Source organism: Hypanus sabinus, chromosome 14 (assembly GCF_030144855.1).
Source record: "Hypanus sabinus isolate sHypSab1 chromosome 14, sHypSab1.hap1, whole genome shotgun sequence".
In the NCBI taxonomy this organism is placed as follows: Eukaryota; Metazoa; Chordata; class Chondrichthyes; order Myliobatiformes; family Dasyatidae; genus Hypanus; species Hypanus sabinus.
In genome coordinates, this window is record NC_082719.1 from 79,971,902 (window position 1) to 79,999,647 (window position 27,746).

A 27,746-nucleotide genomic window follows, 5' to 3' on the forward strand; every position below is an offset into this window, starting at 1 on the left:
CCTTTGCGCCTCAGTTTTTTGTATTTTCTCTCCATTAGAAAATAGTCAATCCTTTCATTTCTTCTACAATACACTTCCCAACACTGTATTCCATCTGCCATTTGTCCATTCTCCTAACATGTCAAAGTCCTTCTGTAGCATCTGTGCTTCCTTAAAACTACCTGCTCCACCACCTATCTTCATATCGCCTGCAAACTGCAACAGAGCCATCAATCCCACCATCCAAATCATTGACATACATAGTAAAAAGAATCTGTTCCAACACAGACCCCTGTGCAATATCACTAGTCTCCAGCACCCTACCAGAAAAGACCCCCTTTATTCCCCACTCTTTGCCTCCAACACAGACCCCTGTGCAATATCACTAGTCTCCAGCACCCTACCAGAAAAGACCCCCTTTATTCCCCACTCTTTGCCTCCAACACAGACCCCTGTGCAATATCACTAGTCTCCAGCACCCTACCAGAAAAGACCCCCTTTATTCCCCACTCTTTGCCTCCTGCCAATCAGCCACTGCTTTATCCTTGCTGGAATCTCTGCTGTAACACCACAGACTTGTTATGTGGCCTCAAGTGTAGCACCTTGTCAAAGACCTTCTAAAAATCCAAGTACAAAACATCAACTGATTCTCCTTTGTCTATCCTGCTTGTTATTTCTTCAAAGAATTCCACCAGATTTGTCAAGCAAGATTTTGCCCTGAAGAAACCATGCTTATTACGGTCTATTTTTTCATGTGCCTCTAAGTACCCTGAGACCTCATCCTTAATAATCAACTCCAACATCTTCCCAACCAGAGGTCCGGCTCACTGGCTTATAGTTCCCTTTCTTCTGCTTCTCTCCCTTCTTGAAGAGTGGAGTGACATTTGCAATTTTCCAGTCTTCCAGAATCTACTGATTCTTGAAAGATCAGTACTAATGTCTCCACAATCTCTTCAGCCACCTCTTTCAAACCTCTGGGTGTACACCATCTGGTCTAGGTGACTTATCTACCTTCAGACCTTTCGGTTTCCCAAGAACCTTCTCCCTAGTAATGTTAACTTCACAAACTCATGCCCCCTGACACTTGGAAATACTACCATACTGCTAATGTCTTCCACAGTGAAGACTGATGCAAAATATATATTCAGTTTATCCACAATTTCTTTGTCCCTCAGTATTACCTCTCCAGCATCGTTTTCCAGCAGTCTGATATCTATTCTCACCTCTCTTTTACAATGTATGTATCTGAAGTAACTTTTGGTATCCTCTTTAATATTAATTATTGGCAAGCTTACTTTCATACTCCATCATTACCATATTAATGACGTTTTAGTTGCTTTAAGTTGATTTTTAAAAGCTTCTCACTCCTCTAACTTCCTACTAATTTTTTCTCTATTACGTGCCCTTCCTTTGGCTTTTTATGTTGGATTTGAATTATCTTGATAACTACAGCTGTGTCATCTTTCCCTTAGAATACTTCTTCCTCTTTGGGATGTACACTTCCTGTGCCTTCCAAATTGCTTACAGAAATTCCAGCTACTCTGCCATCATCCCCGCCAGTGTTGTTTTCCAGTCAATTCTGGCCAACTCCTCTCAAATGACTCTGTAATTCCCTTTACTTCACTGTAGTACTGATTCATCTGACTTTAGCTTCTGCTTCACAAATCTCAGAGTGAATGCAATCATATTATAATCACATGCCCATAAGGGTTCCTTTACCTTAAGCTCTCTAATTAATTCCAGTTTAATTGCACAATACCCAATCCAGAACAGCTGATCCAATGGTTGAGTCAACCACGAACCATCTCGTAGGCACCCTAGAAATTCCCCCTCCTGGAATCCTGCACCAGGATATACTCAGGACATGAATACTATATTTACTGGAAGCTGTTCTTGGAACATGGATGACGATTATGGTTTTGGAAATTTAAAAATTGAATAGATTCCTTGATCCACCCTGTTAATTTTTACTTTCTTTCCAAAGATCTTACCTGTAGAGTGTCTGATGAGGTGCCAATGTTAGGTGCATTGGAAGAGCGATGTTTGGTAAAGAAAAGGTTGAAAATAAAAAAAAACATAGAAGCTGGGATTTTGATATAATAACAAAAGCTGTTCAGGTTTACCATTTTTTTTTGTTTTTACACTATTAGTTGGATCTGCCTTAAGATACTCCTACTCTTCCAGGCTCAAACAATAGTGTGGGTAAGGTTTGACTTCAATGATTCAGAATTTTTCCATCTTTTGTCTGCCACGATTGTAAAGGCCAATGAAACTAGAATGCCAACTAGTAAAAGTAGAAATTTAATTTCATACAAAATAGTGCAATTTTTTAAGAAGAGATTTTATTATTATTGTACACATAATAAAGCTATACCCATATTTACCTTAAACAGAGTTGCCTTTTCTGGGATGATACCTCTGATTTTAACTTGTGGCTCTAAAGGTAAAGGTATTGGTTCAATTTCTGATAAGTTCACTTTTTCATTGTCTGCTAACAAAGTTTGCAGCCTTTCAATCTAGAGAGAAAAAAAAAGAGTATATCATTTAATGTAGGCAATAAGGATATAGCATAATCAGCAAGTAGCATAAAATGATTGGGAAAGAAGATAGACAGAAGAAAGGATTATCTTGTCATTATCCTCAGAAGTCTCTGGGGCCTTGCAATACCCATAACAACTTTCACGCTTCTCTAATTTACACCATAGAAATAGTTAATTGACTGAATCACATCTCAACTACCAAGGTCATTGAAGATGCTGTACAAATTTTATTCTCTAAGAAAGAGACATTTATCTGTTCAATACAATGTGAGAACACTGTCACACCCAACCATCCTGACACAGCCACAGGTTTGCCGTCCTCCAATGATCCTTCATCCTTTTTTTTCCCAAGCTAAGCCAACAAAATTATCTATTTTTTAATACAGTAAAATGATTCAAAGCAGCATAAAACAGCAGTCGACACCAGTTTTCATGTCTATAGCATTGACACACAGTTTCACCATCAGCGCTCTCGTGGCTCCTACAAAAAAAACGCTCAAATGCATTCTAGCTTTATATAAATTTCCTCTAACTGCTGGGAAGATGAAAACTTATTAAATTCAACCCTTACTACAAATTCCATCGCTCTCCATGGCAACGATCTGAAAATGAACTGGAATTTGATAAAAAGGGTATTCATAGTCTACATATTTGTGCATTGTTTTTCATTCATTTTCAGCTCAGGAATGTTGCTCAAACATCACTTCACCTCAGTCCAGCTGCAGTGAAATGCTCATCTAGCTCTGCATCACTTTTAAACCTAAATGTAACTCGCAGCTAATGCCTCCATAAACTTAAGGTTAACCCCATTGTTCCAGGCCTACTATGCATGATCCATTCAGCCACCACTCCTGAACCTGTCAACCTGCTCCCTCCAGGTTGGGCAATACCTTCATTTTTGTTATCTAATCCTTTGATGTCTTTGACCCAATGTTACCTGATCTACCTTGACCAATCTCTCCACCCTTTCATGACCTCTAATTGCCACCAATTCTGAAATTTCATACATCCTCTATTTAGTCTCTTAAGTAGCTTCAAATAATAATATTATTTCTGTTTTTGCACAATTTTTAATCTATTCAATGTATGCGTAGTGTAATTGATTTATTTATTATTATTTTTTTCTTCTTCTAGATTATGTATTGCATTGAACTGCTGCTGCTAAGTTAACAAATTTCACAACACACACACCCTGATTCTGATCATTCCATCCCTAGTTTCTGGGATTTTTCCTTCAAACCCCTTTCTTTGTTCTTTAGGACAACCAATACAACCATCATCTTTTGATTCAACTTTTGCCCATTTGTTTTATTGCATTTTGTGAAGTTAAACCAGGGCAGGTTATACACAGTGAATGGCAGCCTGGGGAACAAAGAACATTACACTACAGTACAGGTCCTTTGGCCCACGATGTTGTGCTGACCCATAAAATACATACTTCTCGAAAAATCCATCTATTCCCTCCTACATTGCCCATAGTCCTCCATTTTTCTTCCATCATGTGCCTATCTAAGAGTCTTAAATGTTCCAGCTACCTTGCAGCGTGTTCCAGGCACCCACCACACCCCTTTGTTTTAAACCTAATTTTGACATCCTCTCTAAACTTTCCTCCACTTACCTTAAATGGGAGTGCTATATAACAGAGAGACTGAAGGGTACAAGAACATTATTCACTGAAAATGACAACACAGCTAGACAAGCTGGTGAAGGAAGTATACGGCATGTTTATTTTCATCAGAAGAGGCAATGAGCATGAGTTAGGGTGTTATGTTACAGTTACACAAAACAATGGCGAGGTTCCACCTGGAATATTGTAGAAAAGAAATAAATAAGGTAGCGATGGTACGGGAATGTTTTGTAAGGAAAGCGCTCAGATTGGAGGACTTGCGTTACAAGGAGAGTCTGGGGATAGGCTGGAACTAATTTCTCTGGAATAAAGGTAGCTGAGGGATGACCTTCTAGAGGTGCAAAATTATGCTGGATGGTCACAGTCTTTCTGCAAGGGTAGGGCAGTTTAAACCTATACAATACAGAGAAAAATATTTAAAGGGATACAAAAGGAGTTCTACAGAGTGAGCTGCCAGAAGAAACAGCAGATGTGGCTACCATTACTAAGGTTTAAATGCTGGTACCAGCAGAGGAAGGCGCCTTGGTCAGCATAGATGAGTTGGGTTGAAGGATCTGTTTCTGTGCTGTATGTTCAATCACGTGCTTTCAAATTTTGTTTGAAATCACTGCTGAGAAATGCTTTATCACTTTTTGTTGTATTAACATTTGTTAAACAAAACTGAACTTCTTACAACTCTTGCCACGTGATACTGTATAACTTAATTCCGAGTGCCAAATTAAAAGAAAATACATTGAATATTATAAATGTTGAATTCCAAGAACTGTAGAAAATAATTGTTAAATAATCCAAACATTTTCATTCAATCTATTCTGGGTTAGGAACTGTATCAATGTAGACTATATTTTAACAAAACAAAACATATCCAAACCCTTTAAATATAAAATTTTTTCATGAAATATTTTTTGCACGAAACTAGTCTTTTTCGGGAATAAGTAACACTGAACTCCTTCACATCTTTACATTGCCAAAATTAAATCTGCATATACAAAAACTTATTTTCTCTGCTGGTTACTTAGTTGTATTTAAAATATGTATTTTAAAATATGAAGATTATCTATCTAGTCACACTTACCTTTTTCTTCCGATTCCCACTTTCCCGTTGCACAGCTTTCATAAGGTGCACCAACCGATCCACAAATGTTTGTTGAGCAGCTAAGAGGGAGCGCATGACTCTCACATTCTTATCACCCTAAAAAAAAAATCACAAAAAAACTTTCTGAACAAGTCCCTGATGACATTCCAAGTGAAAATTAATTCTGTTTAATAATTGACCTACAAACAATTTTATCTTCAAAGACTTTTATATGACAGCAGAGGAATCCAGAAAGCTAATATTTATAATTCCCTGTAGAACCATACTTAATATTTGAATGCTATTTGCATATACTTATAAAACTTACACGTATTGCACAAGGTAAAATGATAGTTTAAATTTCTATTAAACTGGAATAAGAAGATTTGTCTTGTAATGAGTATTGATTTATAAGAGCATAGCTAATCAGCATACAGTGGATTCCAGTTAGTTAGGACACATTTTTGCTCAATTAAGTGCCTGCCCCAATTAGCCAAAGTTTCATGGAAATAGTTAAAGTATAAAAAGGACAAACTACCATTTATCTGAAAAACAAATTATTATTTAAATGAAATACAGAATAAATTAGAACACCACCAATACTTCTACAGTATGACAAAACTGTCAATAAGTTCCTAATAATCATCATCGTAGGAATAATTCATCCAGTGTATGCTGACGTGTTCTTTTGATTAACTATAAACAAACAAAATGAGCACAGTGCTTTTTGAATAGGTGTCCATCACCCCAAATGGATAATATAACACAAGCATAAGCAACTGACTATTTAAAAACTGTTTGCTCTAAGCACAGTGTAGTGTCTAACAAGAGCATGTGACTGACATTAGTTAGAAATTGTTCAGCAACAGTCTTTTGTCCCAATTAAGTGGCATAGAATCCCAAATAAACACTGAATCCCAGCTACTTTCTTGATTAGTTTTTGTCCTTTAAGTGTTGTACCGAATATGCGGCTGTCCCAATTAACTGTGATCCACTGTATTTGTAGTTATCAAGAGAAGGATCAACTGGAACAGCGGTTTCATTATTTCAGGTTTTCTCTATTTGCAACCTATCACAAAAACAGTGGCAAAATAATGTCTGTAAATTTATAGTCCCAATCAGAAAAGGTATGGTCTAAAATTAGATAGGTTTTCTGGTTCCTGAGGACCAAAATTAGGCCATTCAGCCCATCGCATCTGCTGCCATTTCATCATGGCTGAACCCAGATCCCAAATCCCATACAACCCCAAACAACTGCCCTCTCATCATATCCCTTGCTGCCCTGACCAATCAGGAATCTATCAACTTCCGCTTTGAATGTACCCACGGACTTGGCCTCCTCTGCAGTCTGTGACAGAGCATTCCACAGATTCACTACTCTCTGGCTAAAAAAATTCCTCTGTTCTAAAAGGTCACCCCTCAATTTTGAGGCTGTGCCCTCCAGTTCTGGATACCCTCACCAGAGGAAACATCTTCTCCCCATCCACCCTATCTACTCATTTCAGCATTTGGGTAGGTTTCACTGAAATCCCCATGCATTCTTCTAAATTTCAGGGAGTACAGGCCGAAAGCAGCAAAATACTCCACATATTAACCCCTTCATTCCTGGAATAATCCTCGGAAACCTCCTGTGGATTCTCTCCAATGACAATACATCCTTTCTGAGATAAGAGGCCCAAAACCGTCGACAATACTCCAAGTGCAGCCTGACTCGTGTCTTATAAAGCTTCAGCATTATTTCCTTGTTCTTATATTCTATTCCCCTTGAAATAAATGCCAACATTGCATTTGCCTTCTTTACCACAGACTCAACCTCTGAATTAACCTTCTAGGAATCTTGCATGAGGACTCTCAAGTCCCTTTGCACCTCTGATGTCTGAATTTTCTCCCCATTTAGATAACAGTCTGCACTATTGTTCCTTTTACCAAAATGCATTATCATATATTTTCCAACACTGTATTCTATCTGCCATTTTTTTGCCCATTCTTCCAATTTGTCTAAGGCTGCTGCAATCACATTGCTTCCTCAGCACTACTTACGCCTCCACCTTTCTTCATATTATCCACAAACTCTGCCACAAAGCTATCAATTCCACTATCAAAATCATTGACAAACTGTGAAAAGTAGTGGTTCCAATACTGACCCCTGAGGAACACAACTAGTCACAGGCAGCCAACTAGAAAAGGCCCCCTTTACTTCCACTTACTGACTCTTGCTCATCAGCCACTCCTCTATCCATGCTAGTACCTGTCCTGTGACATGTGAGGCAGCTTATCAAATGCTTTCTGAAAATCCAAGTAAATGATATCCAAGCAAAACACACAAAATGCTAGAGGAACTCAACAGTCCAGACAGCATCTATGGAAAAGAGTACAGTCGACGTTTTGGGCCAAAGCCCTTTGGCAAGACCGGACAGAAAAAGATGAGGAGTAGATTTAAAAGGTGGGGGTAAAGGACAGAGAACTACCAGGTGATAGGTGAAACCAGGATGGGGAGGGATGAAATAAAAAGAGAGCCTTGAGTCCTTCCTGGTGGAGGATGGAGATATACATAGGGACTGGACATCCATTCTAAAAATGAGATCATAGGGGTCAGGGAACATGAAATCTTTGAAATGATCAAGAGTGTGTGACATGCAACAGATGTAGGTAGAAAGGGAGTGAACTAGGGGGGGATAAAACAAAGTCAAGGTAAACTGATACAAGTTCAGTAGGGCAGGAACAAACTGAAACCATGTGTCTACCTGGACAAGCAGATTTGTGAATCTTGGGTAGGGGGTAGAAATGGGAGGCGCAGGGTGCAGGAACTGTGAGGTTGGTGGATGACTCTGGGGAGGGGATGGGATGGGAGATTCCCAGAGTCAATAAGGTTGGGGATGGTGTGAGAGACAATGGTCTGGTGTTCCTTAGTGGGATCTTTTTCGAGGAGTAAGTAAGAGGAGGTGACTAGGAGTTAGCGCTGGGGCCACACCAAAGTACAGGTCAGTACACCAGACTACTACAGCACCTACCTTATTTGCGGGTTTGATGGTGAGGTTAGGCTTAGTGCCGAGGGGAGAGCAGAGTGTTTGGAAGGACTGAGATTGGAATAGGAGAGAGGAGTATTAAAATCTAGATGGTTAATGTCCCGTTGGCAGTTGGCAATGAATAAGTCCAGGGCAGTGTGTTCTAGAAGAGGAGGAGGGTTGAAGACAGGAGAAGGGGTCATCAGTGTGGGGTAGGGAGCCCTTGCCAAAGAAATAGGCTTGGAAACGCTGGCAGCAGAAGAGGAGCTCAGCAGCGTGGCAGGCATGAAACTCACAGAGACATGGGCGCACGGGGACAAAGGTGGGGCCGTTACTAAAGAAGGTACGTTCTGCCTCAGAGAGGGGACAGACACGAGGTCATGGTGAAAACCCAACATGGATGAGAGCTGGGATCGGAGGGGAGAAGGGGGTGAAGAAGGTAGTGTCTGAGGGGAAGGAAAGCATGGAGTGAAAAGAAGATGGAGTCTCTCAGGGCCCAACAGCTGGCAGTGGCATGACATCCACTGTCTCTCCTTTGTACACCCTGCTTGTTACTTCCTTGAAGAATTTTAACAGATTTGTTAGACAAGATTTCCCTTGACAGAAACCATGCTGACTGACTTAAGTTAACACTAATCTTCAAGTACCCCGTAAACTCATCCTTAGTAATGGAATCCAACACTTTCCCAATCACTGAGATTAGACAAAATGGCCTATCATTTCCTCTCTTTCATCTTTCTCCCTTTTTAATGAGTGGAGTGACATTTGCCAGTCCTCCGGGACCATGCCAAAATTAAGTGATTCTTGGAAAATCATGACCAATGCATCTGTTATCTCTTCAGCAACCCCTCTGAGAACTTGGGGATGTAGTCCATCTGGTCCAGGAGACTTATCCACCTTAAGATGCCTAAGTTTGCCTACCACTTTTTCCTTTGCAATAGCAATGGCACTCACTCCTGTTCCCTGACACTCATGGACCTCTGGCATACAACTAATAACGAATGAAGCAAAGGACTTGTTAAGTTCATCTGCCATTTCTTTGTCCCCCATTACTACCTCACCAGCACAATTTTTCAGTGGTCTAATATCAACTCTCACCTCCCTTTTATTCTTTATATAATTGAAAAAAGTTTTAGTATTCTGCTTTATATTATTGGCTACTCTGCTCTCGTATTTCATCTTTTCCCTTCTTATAGCTTTTTAGTTGCCTTTTGTTGGATTTTAAAAGCTTCTCAATAATCCAACTTCCTATTTACTTTTGCTACCTTTCCTTGGCTTTCATGCAGTCCTCAACTTCCCTGTCATCCACAGTTGCCTAGACCTGCCATTTGAGAACAACTTCTTCTGTGGGACATATCTATCCTGGCCATGTGCACTGTTTCCAGAAACTTCAACCACCTCTGTTCTGCATCATCCCGTTAGTAACCCCCACCAATCCACCTGGGCAAGCCTCTGTAATTTCCCTTATCTATTGCAATACTGATACAGGTAACTTATGCTTCTCCCTCTCAAACTGCAGTATGAATTCAATCATATTATGACCACTACCTCCAATTAAACTGAGTGATAAAATCTGGGTTATTACACAGATTGCGCACTAACTTTTTGTTATTTCTAACCTCTAACATCTTCTCAGCTATTATATTATAAACCCATTTGTCACCATCTTTCCTGTCATTTTCTTACCACTTCTCTTTTGTTCTTTTTCTGACATGTACCAACCTGCAATTTTCATTGCATCTTAAACTTTTTCCCTAACTTTCCCAGTTCCAATGCAAAGTCATTAGGACACAACTACACTTTTCGCACCAGAAACACTACTTAACTTGGAGTTACTTCCAGCATGTTTTCTGTTTTACTTTCATTCTTCTAGTTCTGCTATATTGTTTTTGCATTTTCTTTAAATATGTCCTTACCGTCCAAAATACAAAACCACTCTTCTCATAGTTAATTATTTAATACAAATTTTGAATTAAGTAATTAAGATATCATACCTTTAGCAAGGCTTGACTAAATCTCCTCATTACATTCAAATACATTTCATGAGTTTTAGGGTCACGCAGTTGAGTGTCCTGATCTTCACATTCTACAATAACATACCTTGGAAAATGAGAAACAATTTTGTTTGAGAAAATCTATTTGAATAGCAAGCCCAAAGCATTACTGCCTCTCATGCAAATGTGTTATTTCTTAGATAATGAGATTAAATTTTACCCAATACTTCAGGTGTGGTCTTGCCAATGCCTGTGTAGTAGCAGTAAGACTTTTATACTATATACTCTAACCCAGGGATGTTGAACCTTTTAAGAGTGTGTGCCCAAATTGGCAATAATTTTCTAAAATATTCCCTTGCATGCCATGGTAATTTTGACCAGAGATTATCAGCAATTAATTTCTAAAGATTAAAAATAAGCCTGATCTGTCACATGTATATCGATGCAATACATAAAAATACCAATAATGATAGAATTTAAGTTAAAAGAAAACCTGTTCATAGATTATTAATATTAATCTTTTAAAAAGAGAATTGAAACATATTTTTAAATGGTATTGTTATTGTAACTATTTCCTATCCAAGTACTGATGTGTACACCAGGTCACAGAGGATTTCAAAACTTATTATCCAACATTTCATGCTCTCCCAATTGTCCAGTTAGTGCCAAGATGGTGTGAGAACTTTCCTATAAAAAAAAACATCCCAATGCTCTCAGGTTTAAAAAAAATCATTCACTGCTTCATTTGGCAGTAAAAATAACCGTTATGTATCTTTTTATTATATAGGTGGGTTTAAAGAAGCCAGAGGCAGCACTGTATGTTGGGTGCCAACATATATTTAGCATTTGCCATCTTGGACATGTATGCCAGAACGAATATATGCTCCTTTGAATGAAGATCCATTCTCAAGACATTAACTTTCTATCTTTCATGCTATACTGATCACTCTGAGCAGCGATACTCCACTGCAAGTTTAAACAATTTTTTTTCTACTCTTCTCAGATTAGCTTAGAGGTAGGATGGACAGGATGGTGGTTGAAGGCATTTTTCTCAAAATGGAAACTGGTGATTAGTGGTATGCCATAGAGGTCAGTGTTGGAATCTTTATTATCTGGGGGGGGGGGGGGGGGTGCCACCGTAGCTTAGCAGTTAGCGTGGAACTTTTGGCATCGGAGTTCGGAGTTCAATTCCAATGTCATCTATAAAGAGTTTCTAGTCCTCCCTGTGGAATGTGTAGGTTTTCTCCAGATGCTCTAGTTTCCTCCCACAGTCCAAAGACATATGGGTTAAAATGTTAAAAGGTCATTGTAATTTTGCTGGGTTGCTGGGCAGCTTGGCTCAAGGGGCAGGAATGGTCTACCCTATGCTGTATCTCAATAAAAAAATGAACTGGACGCAAATGCACAAAGCTTGATCAATAAGTTTGTGAATTTTATAACATAAGGAGCTGCGGTTGACAGTGAAGGTTACTGTAGATTACAAGGGGACATTGATCAGTTAGGAAAGTAGGCTGAGGAAGTGTGAGGTGATGTATTTTGGAATGCCAAACCAGAGTAGGACTTGTACTCTGAATGGTATGAGAGAGTATAATGGAACAAAGGGAGTACAAGTGCATAGCTTGTTGAAAGTTGTGTCACACGTGGACAGGATGATGAAAAAGGCATTTAGCATGCTCATCATCATCATTATGTGCCATGTCATATGATGTGGGCGATCATGATCTTGATGATTGTTCTTAGCAAATTTTTCCACAGAAGTGGTTTGCCATTCCCTTCTTCTAGGCAGTGTCTTTACAAGATGGGTGACCTCAACCATTATCAATAGTCTTCAGAGATCGTCCACCAGGTGTCAGTGGTTGCATAACCAGAACTTGTCTTTAGCACACTTGCCTTCACGATCAGGGCACTGATTATAGGAGCTGGAATATTATGTTGCAGTTGTATACATTATTGTTGAGGCCACACTTGGAGTACTGAATACAGTTTTGTCACCCTCTTATAGAAAGACGCGTAAACATGATAAAAATGCAGTAAAGATTTACAAAGAGGTTGCCACATCTAGTGGGCCTGAATTATATGGAGAGGTTAGGTACTTATTCCTTGAAAGGTAGGAGAAGGAGCGATGACCATATAGAAATGTTTAAAATGATGAGAGCCGTAGATAAGGTGAACTGTAGCAGTTTTCTTCCCAAGGTAGGGGTGTCCAAATCTAAAGGCCAGCTATTTAGCATTAGAGGAGAAAGTTATTAAAAGGTCTGAGGGGCAAATTTTTCATTCAGAGGGTGGTTAATGTATGGAACAAGTTGCCAAAAGAAATGGTTGAGGAAGGTACAACAGTATCATTAAAAAAGCACTTGGATAGGTACAATGGAGGGGAGGGTTTTGAGGGATATAGGTCAAAAGCAGGAAACTGGATGGACAACGTGGTCAACATGGTCTCATTGGGCCAAAGTACCTGTATTTGTGCTGTTTGAACTATGACTATTTGCTCAGCTATTGTTCTTCTTATGCTTGTCATCTTCTAAATATTTTTGTAAGACACTATAAAATATGATGCGTGCTAATTTCTTAATTTCTGAGCATATATTTCATTTGCATCAAAAGCAGAACATCATACTTCCCTGAACTAATGGCAATTGAAAGCTTGCTTCAAAACAAAGGAAAAGCAAACCAAATAAGGGAACATCATATCAATTACAGGAAAAATTCAAAGAAACATAGAAAACCTACAGCACGATACAAGCCCTTCGGCCCACAATGCTCTGCCGAACATGTAATTACCTTAGAAATTACCTAGGGTTATCCATAGTCCTCAATTTTTCTAAGCTCCCTGTACCTATCCAAGAGTCTCTTACCATCACCGGCAGCCCATTCCATGCTCTCACCACTCTCTGCGTAAAAAACTTCCCCCTGACATCTCCTCCGTACCTACTTCCAAGCAGTTTAAAACTGTGCCCTCTCATATGTTAGCCATTTCAGCCCTGGGAATATCCACATGATCACTGCCTCTCATCATCTTATACACCTCTATCAGATCACCTCTCATCCTCCGTCAGTCCAAGGAGAAAAGGTCGAGTTCACTCAACCTATTCTTATAAGGCGTACTCCTGCACCTTACCATCCTTTCCGTCTCACTGGAACGTACTTATGCTGAAATCTACATAAATAACCCCTAAACATTTGCCACATTTCTGCCGCACATTTCTCCGAGAATATCTGCTCCCAATTTATACTTCCAAGTTCCTGCCTGACAGCTTCATATTTCACTTTACTCCAATTAAACGTTTTCCTAACTTGTCTGTTCCTATCCCTCTCCAATGCTATAGTAAAAGAGATAGAATTGTGATCACCATCTCCAAAATGCTCCCCCAGTGAGAGATCAGGTTCATTTCCCAATACCAGATCAAGTACAGCCTCTCCTCTTGTAGGCTTATCTACATAATATTATAAGAAACCTTCTTGAACACACCTAACAAACTCCACCAAATCGAAATCCTTCACGCTAAGGACATGCCAATCTATATTTGGGAAATTAAAATCTCCCACCACATCAATCCTGTTATTATTACATCTTTCCAGAATCTGTCTCCCTATCTGCTCCTCAATGCCCGTTACTATTGGGTGTTCTATAAAAAACATACAGCAGAGTTATTGACCCCTTCCTGTTTCTAACTTCCACCCAGAGACTCAGTAAACAACCTCTCCATGACTTCCTCCTTTTCTGCAGCCGTGACACTGTCTGTGATCAGCAGTGCCGTGCCCCCGCCTCTTTTGACTCCCTCCCTGTCCTTTCTGAAGCTTCTAAAGCCTGGCACTCTGAGTAGCCATTCCTGCCTCTGAGCCATCCAAATCTCTGTAATAGCCACAACACCATTGTTCCAAGTACTGATCCACAGTCTAATCTCATCCGTTTTGTTCATGATACTCTTTGCATTAAGATAGACACACCTCAAAGCATCAATTTGATACAAGATACTCTTACTTAGGTCTCAATCTCCAAGTGAACTAATGTATGCAAAAATATATTATAACAAAGATAAAATCATATGAGTGTCAAAAAAGTTGTTCACTTACCAATATAAATAGTTTGCCAGAGTAGAATTCCTACAAGCTCTTGATATCAGAAATGCACAGAGGTCTTGCTAAAGGAGGAAAGAAGAAATAACACAACTCAACTATTAATTCAATGAATTCAATGCATTGTATGACATAGCATTAGCAATTCAACTTTTATAGCATAGGTTTGATTGTTCCAATTAGCATTTAACCATTTAAAGTTCCTTTTCCCACAGTCATCATATTTTATTTGACTTTTCATATTCTACCATGTTACTTTCCCAGAATCAGATATATTATCACCAACATATGTCGTGAAATTTGTTTTGTTGCAGCGGCACAGTGCAAGATATTAAAAAATAACATAAGTTGCAATAATAATTTTAAAAGATAATGTAAAAGAGGAATAGTAATGTAATATATATGGACCATTAAGAAAACTGCTGGTAGGGGGGTAGAAGCTGTTCCTAAAATGTTGAGTGTACATCATCAAGCTCCTGGACCTCATTCCTGATTACAGTAATAGAAGGGTGCATATCCCACATGCAGAGGACCCTTAATGATGGATGCTGCCTTCCTGAAGCTTCAAATTGTTAAATTGCTGTTGATGTGCCTGTGATGAAGCTGCCTGTGTGTACAATTCTCTGCATCTCCGTTGAAGCCTCCATACCAAGTGGTGATTCAACCAGTCTGAATTTTTCCACGGTGCAACTGTAGAAGTTTGTGGGTCGTTGGTGACATACTAAATCACCTCAACTTCCTATGGCCAAACCTTCTTTTTCTTTCTTTCTTTTAAAATTTTTTTTATTAATTTTTAAGCAAACATGAATGAAACATGAAGACAAAGTGTTTGAGAGTACATAGTTAATAGTTTAAGTAGACATTCAAATATATAATAATCAATATATATAGCCTCCCAAACTCATAGTATTTAGAAACAAAATAAAAAGAAAAACCCAAAAAAAGAGAAAAAACACTAACCAACATGGGCCATTGCACAATGTTAGCTATATACAGTAGTGCCAATAACTCCGAACCTCCATCCAAATAATTAAGGATAATAAAAGTGAGGTTTAGGAAAAGACAATTTAACTCATATGAAAATGTTGAATAAATGGTCTCCAAGTTTCTTCAAATTTAACTGAAGGATCAAAAACAACACTTCTAATTTTTTCTAAGCTCAAACAAGAGATAGTTTGAGAAAACCACTGAAATATAGTTGGACGATTAATTTCTTTCCAATTCAATAAAATAGATCTTCTAGCCATTAATGTAACAAATGCAATCATTCGTCGAGATGAAAAGGATAAACGACTATTATCCACCATTGGTAAACCAAAAATTGCAGTAATAGGATGCGGTTGGAAATTGATATTCAGAACTCTTGAAATAATACTGAAAATATCTTTCCAGTAATTTTGCAAACAAGGGCAAGACCAAAACATATGGGTCAATGAAGCAACATCAGAATGACATCTGTCACAGGTTGGATTAACATGAGCATAAAATCGAGCAAGTTTATCTTTAGACATATGAGCTCTATGTACAACCTTAAATTGTATTACGGCATGCTTACCACAAATAGAGGATGAATTGACTAATAGTAAAATTTTCTCCCACTGCTCAGTGGATATAAGACAATGAAGTTCTTCTTCCCATTCCTTCTTAATTTTTTCTGATACTTCTGGCTGTATTTTCATGATCATATTATAAATGACAGCTACTATACCCTTTTGACAAGGATTCAGAGCTAAAATTCTTTCCGTAATGTCCAATGGACATAGTTTCGGAAAAGACTGTAACTCATTATACAAAATATTTCTAACTTGCAAATATCTAAAATAATGGGTTTTAGGTTCATTATATTTATTAGATAGCTGTTCAAAGGACATAAAGCTATCACCCAAAAACAAATCACGAAAACATGTTATACCTTTTGTTTTCCATAAAAGAAAAGCTTGATCCATAAAAGAGGGCCGAAAAAAAGAGTTAGATATTAGAGGGCATGATAAAATAAACTTATTCAAACCAAAAAAATTTACGAAATTGAAACCAAATTCGCAATGTATATTTGACTATAAGATTAGTTATTTGTTTATTCAATTTAGCTAAAGAAAAAGGAAGTGAAAATCCTAAAATTGAAAACAATGAAAAGTCTTGTACAGATTTACATTCCAAATTTACCCATTGTGGGCAAGCAGCTATAGTCGATTCTTGTGTCCAAAATATTAAATATCATATATTAACTGCCCAATAGTAAAATCTCAAGTTTGGCAAAGCCAAACCGCCCTCCTTCTTAGGCTTCTGTAAATATTTTTCTTGCCTAGTCTAGGATTTTTATTCTGCCACAGATAAGAAGATATTTTGGAATCAATAATATCAAAAAAAGATTTAGGAATAAAAATTGGTAATGCTTGAAATAAATATAAGAATTTGGGTAATACCATCATCTTAATAGCATTATCTCGACCAACCAATGACAAAGATAGTAGAGACCACCTGGTAGCAAGTTGCTTAATTTGGTTAATTAAAGGTAAAAAATTAGCTTTAATTAAATCCTTATGTTTTTAGTAATTTTAATACCTAAATAAGTAAAATAATCTGTAACAACTTTAAATGGTAAATGGTTATAAATTGGAACTTGCATATTTAATGGAAATAATTTGCTCTTATTAAAATTCAATTTATAACCAGAAAAGTTACTAAACTGAGCAAGCAAGGACGAAATAGCAGGAATAGATCTCACAGGGTCAGATATGTATAGTAACAAATCATTAGCATATAATGATAACTTATATGTCCCCTCCCCATGAGTAATACCCAAAATATTAGGTGATTCACGAATGGCTATAGCCAAAGGTTCCAAAGCAATGTCAAATAGTAAAGGACTTAAAGGACAACCTTGCCTTGTACCACGGAGTAACTGAAGAAATGGAGATCTTTGATCATTGGTAAAAACCGAAGCCAAGGGTTTATAGTATATTAATTTAATCCATGATATAAATTTTGAACTAAAATTAAAATGCTGCAACGTATTAAATAAATATGGCCATTCAACTCTATCAAATGCCTTTTCAGCATCTAAAGAAATGACACATTCTGGTATTTTGGGTGAAGGAGTATAAATAATATTAATTAATTTTCTAATGTTAAAAGATGAATAGCGATTTTTAATAAATCCAGTCTGATCTTCAGAAATGATTCGAGGTAATGTATTTTCTAATCTAGTAGCCAAAATTTTACTAAAAATCTTAAAATCTGTATTCAGCAAGGATATAGGCCAACAGGATGCACATTCAATAGGGTCTTTATGTTTTTTAAGAATTAAAGAAATAGGGGCTTCATAAAAAGATTGTGGCAATTTGACTATAATTAACGCATCTTTAAAAATTTTACAAAGCCAAGGAGAAAGTATAGAGGAAAAGGATTTAAAAAATTCTGCAGTATAGCCATCTGGACCAGAAGCTTTAGCAGAATTCATTGAAAAAATAGCCTTTTTTATTTCAGCTTCCGTAATAGGTGTATCTAAGAATAGACTATCCTCTACTGTTAATTTTGGAATATTCAATTTCCTTAAAAATTCATCTATTATAGAAGAATCCTCAGCAAATTCTGATTGATATAAGGAATTATAAAAATCTTTAAAGGCTTTATTTATTTCTTTATGGTCGATTGTCAGAGTGTCATCTTGTTTACGAATCCTAGTAATCTGTCGTTTAACCGAAGCAGTTTTCAATTGATTAGCCAATAATTTGCCAGACTTATCTCCATGTACATAAAACTGGGTTCTAGATTTAATTAACTGATTTTCAATCGAAGAGGATAATAACAAACTATGCTCCATTTGAAGTTCCACTCTTTCTTTATAAAGTTCTTTGCTGGGGGTCACTGAATAAATCTTATCAATTGCTTTGATTTTATCAACCAATGTTAATATTTTAGAATTAGTTCATTTTCTAACTTCAGCAGAGTATGAAATAATCTGTCCACGAATAAATGCTTTAAAAGTGTCCCATAAAATTCCACTAGAAACCTCTGCTGTAGAATTTGTTGAGAAAAACAAATCAATTTGTTGTTTAATAAAATTAACAAAGTCTAAGTCCTGCAATAAAATAGTTGAACCTCCTAGATCTAGCATTAATAGATGAATCCATTATCTTAATAGATAGCTTCAAAGGTGCATGATCAGAAATGGTAATAGAGTCATATTTACAATCGATAACATAACGGTGATCAATGAAAAAGTAATCAATTATTGAATAATTATGATAAACATGAGAAACGTATGAAAACTCTTTGTCATTGGGGTGTAAAAAATGCCAAATTTTGAAAATTGCTGAATCAGTCATAAAGGAATTAATAAAAGAGGCCAATTTATTCGGAAGAGCTTGGGTGGGCTTAGATCTATCCATCGAAGGGTTTAAACAACAGTTAAAATTCCCACCCATTATCAACCTGTACTGATTCAAATTAGGAAAGGATGTAAATAGACACTTAAAAAATTCAGGACAATCAGTGTTTGGATCATAAACATTAACTAAAACAACTTTTTGATTAAAAAGTAAACCAGTAATAAGCAAAAATCCACCTTGTGGGTCTGAAATTGTTTCATGGTGTATAAAGGAGGTTGAAGAATCTATAAAAATGGAAACGCCTCTTACTTTGGCTTGAGAATTCGAGTGATATTGTTGGCCCTTCCAAACCCTAAAAAAGTGTTGACTATCCACCTTCCTTACATGAGTCTCTTGTACAAAGACAACATTAGCATTCATTCTATGGAATACTTTGAATATTTTTTTCCATTTGATCGGATGATTTAAACCATTAGTATTCCAAGAAACAAAATTAATAACCTTATCCATATTGACAATATTTATTACAATTAACACATAAGGTTAAAAAAAAGATGAACTCATGAATCCGGAAGAGGGAAGTAAGTAAGGAACAGGAAGTCATGGCACTGCAACTATTTTTGTAGTTTCATATGAGCCCATGAAGTAAAACTAAGCATAAAGCAAGCAAAAAGAGAAGAAAGAAGAAAAATCCCCCTCACTCCACCCTCAAAACCCCAGGAAAAAAGCCAATAAGAGGCAAGCAAGCAATCTAACACTAAAATTACCCCCATGTCTCAAGATGGCAACTCAAACAAAAAAAAAGTTGAATAAAAGATACAAACCACCCATATTATAAGAAAGGGTTGGTGTAACAAAAATTAAAATATAAAATTAGTATTATATATAAAACAAAAGGATTTAAAAAAAATTAAAACGATAAAACCCATAAATGAATAATATTGTATTAGTATTTTAAAAGAAAGTTTGAAACTTATTCAAACACATCAAAACAGATGTGATGTTCCAAACACTAAGGTCTTTCGGGAAGAAGAAACGACATTTTATTTAAAAAAAAATCTTAATATTTAAACGTTAAAAATATAAAAAATGTATACGAACTTAAAAAAAAACCTACTGAATTACTTTCAAAACTAACAGATTAATAATATGAAAGAATAACAAACTCAGAATAAACCAAAAACGGACTTTTACCAAGTATAAAAAATACATGTAAGCCATACATAAAAAACATCATTTTATAAAAGATCCAAATCTAATTTTTACAATAATTATTACAATAGTCAACCCGATAAAATGTTAGTCTTCAAGAAATCTTTGAGCATCCGCTGGAGATTTGAACAGCCGATAAGTTCCGTCTTTGAGAGTAACTGTCAAATGTGCTGGAAATAACAGCACTTGCTTGTAGCCTTCCTGATGAATTTCCGACATAACCGATTTAAAAGCCATTCTTGCCCTTAAAACTTCGGGACTGTAGTCTTCCAGAATACAGAATTTAAAATCTTGAAAGCTGATCATACCCTTTTTCCGTGCAACCCGAATCAAACGCTCTTTGGAATGAGGATAATGGAGCCGGAGAATTACTTGTCATGGTTTCAAACTTGAATCTGAATGAAAACGAGAAATTCGATGTGCACGGTCGATTATTAGAGGGGAATCCAATACTTCTGAGCCAAAGGCATCCATTAAAAATTTGGAGAAAAAAACAGTGAGATCGCCATTCTGAAATTTTTCCGGAATCCCAATTAACTGAAGATTTTGTCTTCGAGAGCGGTTTTCAAGATCAGTGATTTTAGATTTATAATGATCCATCTGTTGAGAAGTCGAAGCTTGCTGTTGTTGCAAAGTTTCAATTATACAATCTCTCTGGCAAGCTGCTTCTTCAAGAGCTAAAATACTTGCTTGTTGTTTTTGTGACTCCAGCGTAAGTGCTTGAAGTTTTGCGTCAAATGTCTTTAAAATTTCATCGAGCGTAGAAAGCTTTGTGGTTAATGTACTCTCCAGTTTTCCAAGTCTGTCGTCCATAAGATTCGCAATTGCTTCTAAAGTTAACGGTTCTTTCATCTGTTTCGATTCCTTTGGTCTAGACATTTCAGCGAGTTGAAAATGATTCAAAGAGTTGAAAAAAATGTCATATGTTTAAACCCCTTTAGAATAGGTATAAAAAGATCAATTAGTGGGTGTTTGTAGGTTAAAAAAAAGTAAAAGGATTGGAGCAAAGCCTAAAACTGCTTCACTCCATAAGCGCCATCTTGAGATATCCCAAACCTTCTTTTTGATTGCACCGATACATTGGGCCCAAGATGGATTGTTTGAGATGCTGATGCCCAGGAACATGAAACTACTCACCCTGTTGACCCCCCAATGAGGCCTGTTGTGTATTCTCCTGACTTCTGCTTTCTGAAGGCCACAATCAGTGCCGTGGTCTTGCTGATATTGAAGGCAAGGCTGTTCTTAACACACGACTTAACTAGCTGATCAATTCTACTCTGTCCTCATCACCATCTGAGATTCAATCAACAGTGGTGTCACCAGCAAATTTACAGATGGCATTTAAGCTGTGCTTACCCACTCAGTTACAAGTGTAGAGAGAGTAGAGCAATGGGCTAACTGTGCATCACCTGTGTTAATCGTCAGTAAGGAGGAGAGGTTATTACCAACCCACACTCTCTGTGGTCTCCCAATGAGGAAGTCAAGAATCCATTTGCAGAGGGAGGAACAAAGACTCTGGTTGTGAAGCTTGTTGATTAGTACTGAGGGGATGATGGTGGTGACCACCAAGCTGTAACAAGACCATAAGATATAGGAGCAGGAAAACTCCCCTCTCAGCCCCAATCTCCTGCCTGCCCCTCCCCTCCAGTGCTCTGACTAACCAGGAATCCATCAACCTCTTTCTTAATAAACAGCAGCCTGACCTAGGTAACGCTGTTGTCCAAGTCTGAGTGCAGAGCAAGAATATCCCCTTTGAGTCAACTGAGAGTTTTTTTTCTGTTAACTTAACTAGTATTTTAAAAATATGGTGTGGAATAATCACCTCAAGTTTCCAATTTTCTTGAATTACTTTAATATGACACAGAAACTTGTTGAACTTCAGTAAAGAGAAGATAAACTAAAATAGTCACAATCCTAGAAGCTGATATGCATAATTGCTTTACCTCTAAGTTTTCTCCATCTGTTGCATCTTTTGCCTTAGAAGCCGGAGGAGGAGATGATACAGGTGGATATTGACTAGTGATTATTTGAGAGCTATAAGAAAAAGTTCGGTCCTTAAATCAGTTTCATTAAAGTAATTCAACACCACAGTATAAGACATAATAATTGAGAATAAGCATTGAAAAATGACCACTATAAAATTGGTTCTTTCAATATTAAAAATAATCATGCTAATTAAGATATTCAAAATAAATAATATTCCAGATTCTTATTATTGACACTCTAGATAAATGTGGACAGTATTTTATTCCATTAAATTGAAATGAGATCTTGTGTTATGACAGTAGAAAACATCTAGACACACATTCCAGTATATCTCAGCTCAAGCTGGTGGAGAACAGAAGAGCAGCGATGTTATGCTGAAAATGTAGAGCTCTTTTGTCCTATGCTATCAAAAACAAAAAAGTATACTTTTAAGGGAGATGTAGGAGTTTTAAAGAGGATCTCAGAGTTACGTTATGGAACGCATTGCTAAAGGACAGAGTGGAATCGGATACTATTACTAGTTTAAGGCGGATTTAAATAGACATTTAAATCTAGTGATACAGTCCTAATGCAGTAACATGTGATTGTGCACAAGGGCATAAAGATCAACAAAGATGCAGTCTGTGCAATGCATTACAGCGCCAGCAAATAGTGATCGGGGTTTAATTCTCACAACTTTCTCGAAGGAGTTTGTAATGTTCTTCCCCTGGTCATGTGGGTTTCCTCTGGGTATTCCGGTTTCCTCCCACATTTCAAAAGACTACGGATGAGGTTAGTAAGTTGTCAGCATGCCATGTTGGCATCAGAAGCATAGCCACACATGAAGGCTGCCCCAGCACACTCATGTTGCAAAAATACATCTCACTGTATGTTTCAATGTACATGTGTCAAATAGAACAAACCTTTAACATCTCTTTAGATGAGTAAGCTGAAGAGCCTGTTTCTGTGCTCTACAGCTCCATGACTTTATGATCATACGATTAGTTAGATTAGAATTTGAATGTGTTTCTGGTCACCGTATTAAAGGTAAATATGATTGCAATTGAGAAGGTACAGAGATGATCCAGAAGGTTGTACTAGCATTGAAAAGATTTAGCTATGGATGAAGCAAGATAGAAATTGAGGGAAGGTGCAATTAAGGAAGGTAACATTATTACTCTAAGTACATAAAAAAGACAATTTCCTTTAAAAAATGAATCAAAATTCAGCAAGTGGTACAGGTGTGAGAGTTACTGTATGGGTGGCCGAAGCAGAAAGCATGTAACATTAATAAAAAATTGGATCTATATTTCAAGTTCTATAACAATGGATAACATTGATCAAATGTTAAAAGATAGATGTAGGTAAGGTAGTGCTTTCTCACCACCTCATTTGCAGCAAAGTGACCTCCTGCCATGTTATCAATCTTATATAGTTCTACTATCTAAATTCTATAACAATTAAGTTTTTAGCAAAACTTCCTGATGTAATCTAAATCAATGAAATTAATACATTTGTGCAGTTCCACGATTAAGTTCTGATCAGAAAAAAAAATAATGAACTGCTGCAGAAATGTTAAAACCTGAGGAGCCATACTGTATTACCCATTCAAATTAGTTTCTTGGGTTGTTATATTATGGAGATTTTGAAATTCATTTTTTTTTAAAGCGCTTTTCCTAGGGAACTTCCCTGCAGGAAAATCCAAATAGAAGTTCTGAAACATTAAAGTTGTTTTACTTTTGTAAGCGATGCTGCCTGACCTACTGAATGTTTCTAAAAATAAAGAGATAACAGCCTTAGCTTGAAATTAAAGCAACACTTCAAATATATCAGAAACACAAGAGAAAGTGTTCCTACCTCTCCATTTCTGAAGTCCCTGCTAATGAACCTGACATACTTTCAGACATTGCTGTTTGACAGCTATCTCTTCGGTTTGGTTCTAGTCCATTTCTTATATCATTGAAGTTTTCATACTTGAGAGCCTGAACAAGCTGAAGCAGGTACATGAGCAAATCCTGTGTAAGATGATGAGATTTTAGACATGAATTTAAGGAAAAGAAATGTTGATGGGTGAAATAAAAGAAAATCTCTATGCAACTGAAATATCAAATAGTTCAAATGAAATATGCCATGTTTCTAATTTAATCCTGGCTAATAGTTTTCAAACAAGGCTAATGTCTTACAGCAAGCGCAACAAAATTAAATAACTAAAAACTACTCAGGGTTTTAATTATCATGGCAGGTGATCCTATTGAATCACACAGAATTCTTGAACTTAGTGGGATACATGTGGTAAAGATATAAGCTCCCCAACACAGAATCTAAATCAGAGTTGGTGAATGGTTGTCTAAAATTGATATTTGAGGAAACTTCTGCATTCAAATGCCTTACATTCTTCATCCCAGAACGCAGTAGATATTCAGATGTTTTGTCTACATTCAAGGCAGGTGTTGATCTTTAGAAATTAAAGTGAATCAAAGAATATTGGAATCGGAATAGTTTGGGAAAACAGATCTGAAGCAGGCAATTAGCCATGAATTATTAAAGGTTTTGTGCTGCTTCTTTTTTTTATTTTTTAATAAAATTTCTTAGGTCTATATACTATATTTCTGGTTTTAATTCCTCATCAATATTTTGGAACTATTCAAGCATATTTTGAAATTTCTCAGTATGGTTGAGTAAGACAAATTATTAATTTAAAAACTACACTCCCTTTAGTGCCAATGAAATTAGGCCAATAATTCAAATGCTGCAACAATCAAGTAATACTTGTGCGGGAGTAGATCCATTTTCTTTCAACATCATCAGCTCTTTCCACCTCTAAGTTATACAGTGTAACAGGTAAAATGTGCAGCAATTTAAACTGACTTCACTGTATACATTTACTTTTGGTTTTACTTAATCTATTGATAATTATTCCCTCCATACCTTTTTTTGCTTACTCACAGAACTCATTAAATGGAAAACAGGAAAACAGATAGTCAAAATCAAGATATCCAGCGACCAACTCCAAAACTTCAAGCCTATTTTGAAACATATGGCACAAGTAAAAAGACCCTGATGGGAGATCTATTCAGGCCTCTGAATGGTAGCCAGGTTGTTACAATGAGAGTTAGAAAAGCCATGTAGAACAGGCAGCGTTACAATGATCATGGTGAATTTCAATCTGCAGGTTGATTAGGAAAACCAGGTTGGTGCTGGATCCCAAGAGCAGGAATTTGTTGAATACCAATAAGACGGCTTTTAAGAGCCGCTTGTGGTTGGGTCCACGAAGGAAAAGGCAATTATGGATTGGGCGTTGTATAATGAACCAGATTTGTTTAGGGAGCTTAAGATAATGGAACTCTTCAGAGGCAGTGATCATAATGTGATAGAATTCACTCTGCAGTTTGAGAGGGAGAGCTAAAATCATATATATTGTTATTTTAGTGGAGTAAGGGGAATTACAGAGGCATGAAAGATGAGCTGACCAAAGTTGGGAGGAAGGGAACATTAGCAGGGACGACAGCAATGCAACAATGACTGGAGTTTCCGGCAATAATTCAGAAGACACAGGATAGATTCATCCAAAAGAAGAAGCATTCTAAAGGGCAGATAATACAACCATAGCAAAAAGGAAGTTAAATACAGCATAAAAGCAAAAGAGATGGTATACAAAATAACAAAAAATAATTGGATGGTAGAGGATTAGGGAATTTTTAAAGCCAAAAGAAGACAACAAAAAAACAATAAGGAGAAAAAAAAATACAAAAGGTAAGCTAGTGAACAATATAAAAGAGGACACCAAAAGTTTTCTCAGATATATAAAGAGAAAAAGAGAGACAAGAGTGGAGATCAGATTGTTGGAAAATGACAATGGAGAGGTTGTAATGACAAAGAAATAGCAGACAAGCTCAGTCCTGATTTTCTGGCATACTGCTGGTGTCTTCCTACAGTCTACTCTACAGAAGACACCAGCAGTATGCCAGAAATTCAAGTGTCAGAGGCAGGAGTGTGTGTATTCACTATTCATGAGATATATTCCAGGTTGAGTTCTCCACTAAAGACGACTCATGGAAGACACACACTTACGTTCAGCAGTACCCAATTGTCAGAACAGAGTGTTATTTCAAATTCATTCTGCCCAAAGACCTGCATGACCTATCATTTGACAAAACTGTCCAATAGCTAACAAGAAATTTTGAAGAGCAGTCATTTTTCTTCAATATTCACTACCAATGCCAAAAACTCGTTAAACACGATCCCAATGACTTCATCACATACAGCAGTGTTATCAACAGTGAATGTGAAAAGATTAAGCTGGGTAACATGACTGAATTACAGTGAAAGTGTCCGATTTTTACTTGCAGACTTCAGGCACTTAGCAAAGCAGAGATTTACAAACTGCTCCTAGCCAGACTGAAGGAAAACCCTGATATGAATTTACAAGCTATCATTCAAGTATGTCAATATTTGATCAAACTGAAACACAATTCCAAACCGGTCAAACAAAACCATGTCAATGCTGTTTCCAATAGCCCGGACATCACCACTCAGCAGGTCTTCAAGCGGCCAAACACAGCTTCTTGGAACTATGGTGCACAGCAGTACGCAAGGAACTGCAAATATAAAAAATACATTTGCGGCAAAAGCCAACACCGTGGTGACAAAAAAGGCTTTGCTGCCCTTTACTCATTTCTAAGCCAATGAAACACAAGCACAAGAGGTTTCAAAAGCCATCAAAATCTATAAGGAATTAAACGGCCACGTTCAAATTTGATTTTACCGCAGGAGAAGGTATGTCAGCGTATTCATCAACAATCAGTTGGTCAAACTACAATACGAGAGTGTGTCAGACATCACCACTATCACCAAATGCAAATGTTGGGCACTTGAGTCCCCAACAACTAGTGAAATCAGTTCATCACTCTGCCTGCAGTGCATCAGGTGGAACACTCCAGCTGATAGGCAAACTGCACTGCATGGTGAAGTTGAATGGTAACCAACTCGATGGTGTGTGTACCTAACAGATCAGCCAGAACTGTATGTCCTTGGCAATGACTATGCAGTCAAGCTTGATCTCTAGAGCATCACTCTGGATGAGGTCTGTACGAAGAAATCATGTCGGTCGATGCCATACCACCATTACATATGTGAGATCATATAACACAACTGCAACAGCTCTAAACAGCAGTGTTTCAAGGATGTTTAGGTTGCTACACCAAACTGCAAGCAGAACTCCAGCCCCATCCAGATGCAAGGTCAGTCTTCTTTCCCAAAAGACCAGTACCATACTCAGATGAAGAATATGTTGTCATCCAATTTTTTCTTGACACATTTCAATACAGAGTTGTTAATCGTTGTCGCTGCAGATGCAAAAAACTATGGGGTGGGAGCTGTCCCATATCTTCTCTGATGGTTCCAAAGAAACTGTCATGCATGCAGCCAGATCACTGCCTGCATCAGAAAGGAACTATAGACAAATCGAAAAGGAAGCCTTGGGAATAACCTTAACTCTGAAGAAATTCCACAAAATGCTTTATGGCAAATAAAAATCAGGTACATATCAACATAGGAACATGGTCAGACAGATGACCTCTCCAGATTTAAGAATCGGCAGGTTACTGAAAACAAAAATTCAGTCGCGGTTGTAAATTCAGTAGATGACCAAGACCACCAAGTTGTGTTGGAGGCTGCTGAAGGTCTTCCCAGTCACAATGGACAAGATCAGAGCAGAAACTGCTACAGACTCTTTTCTTTAGCCTATCTTCATATATCTCAGACAGATGACTAATTAAGCTTGAGAAAGATGTTGTATCCTTTTACCGAAGTCACACATCGCTCTCAACTGTGGACTTCTACCTAATATTTGGAGACAGAATAGTGATTCCATGAACACTTTGACCAAAAGTATGGAAGCAGTTCCACTGTGGTCACCCAGGCATCAAGTAAATGAAACTCT

The 27,746-nt window shown here is 37.2% G+C and overlaps 1 protein-coding gene across 1 annotated transcript in view; it reads right to left on the bottom strand.

The window, feature by feature from the left end:
- pik3c3 (phosphatidylinositol 3-kinase, catalytic subunit type 3) overlaps positions 1–27,746 on the bottom strand; it is a 111,003-nt gene that overhangs the window by 44,476 nt on the left and 38,781 nt on the right. The window contains exons 11-16 of the mRNA XM_059989514.1: positions 23,663–23,820; positions 21,784–21,874; positions 14,295–14,362; positions 10,221–10,326; positions 5,222–5,338; positions 2,364–2,495 (exon numbers count right to left, since the gene is read on the bottom strand). Coding sequence (XP_059845497.1) covers positions 2,364–2,495; positions 5,222–5,338; positions 10,221–10,326; positions 14,295–14,362; positions 21,784–21,874; positions 23,663–23,820 — 672 coding nt within the window. The remainder of the gene's footprint in view (positions 1–2,363; positions 2,496–5,221; positions 5,339–10,220; positions 10,327–14,294; positions 14,363–21,783; positions 21,875–23,662; positions 23,821–27,746) is intronic.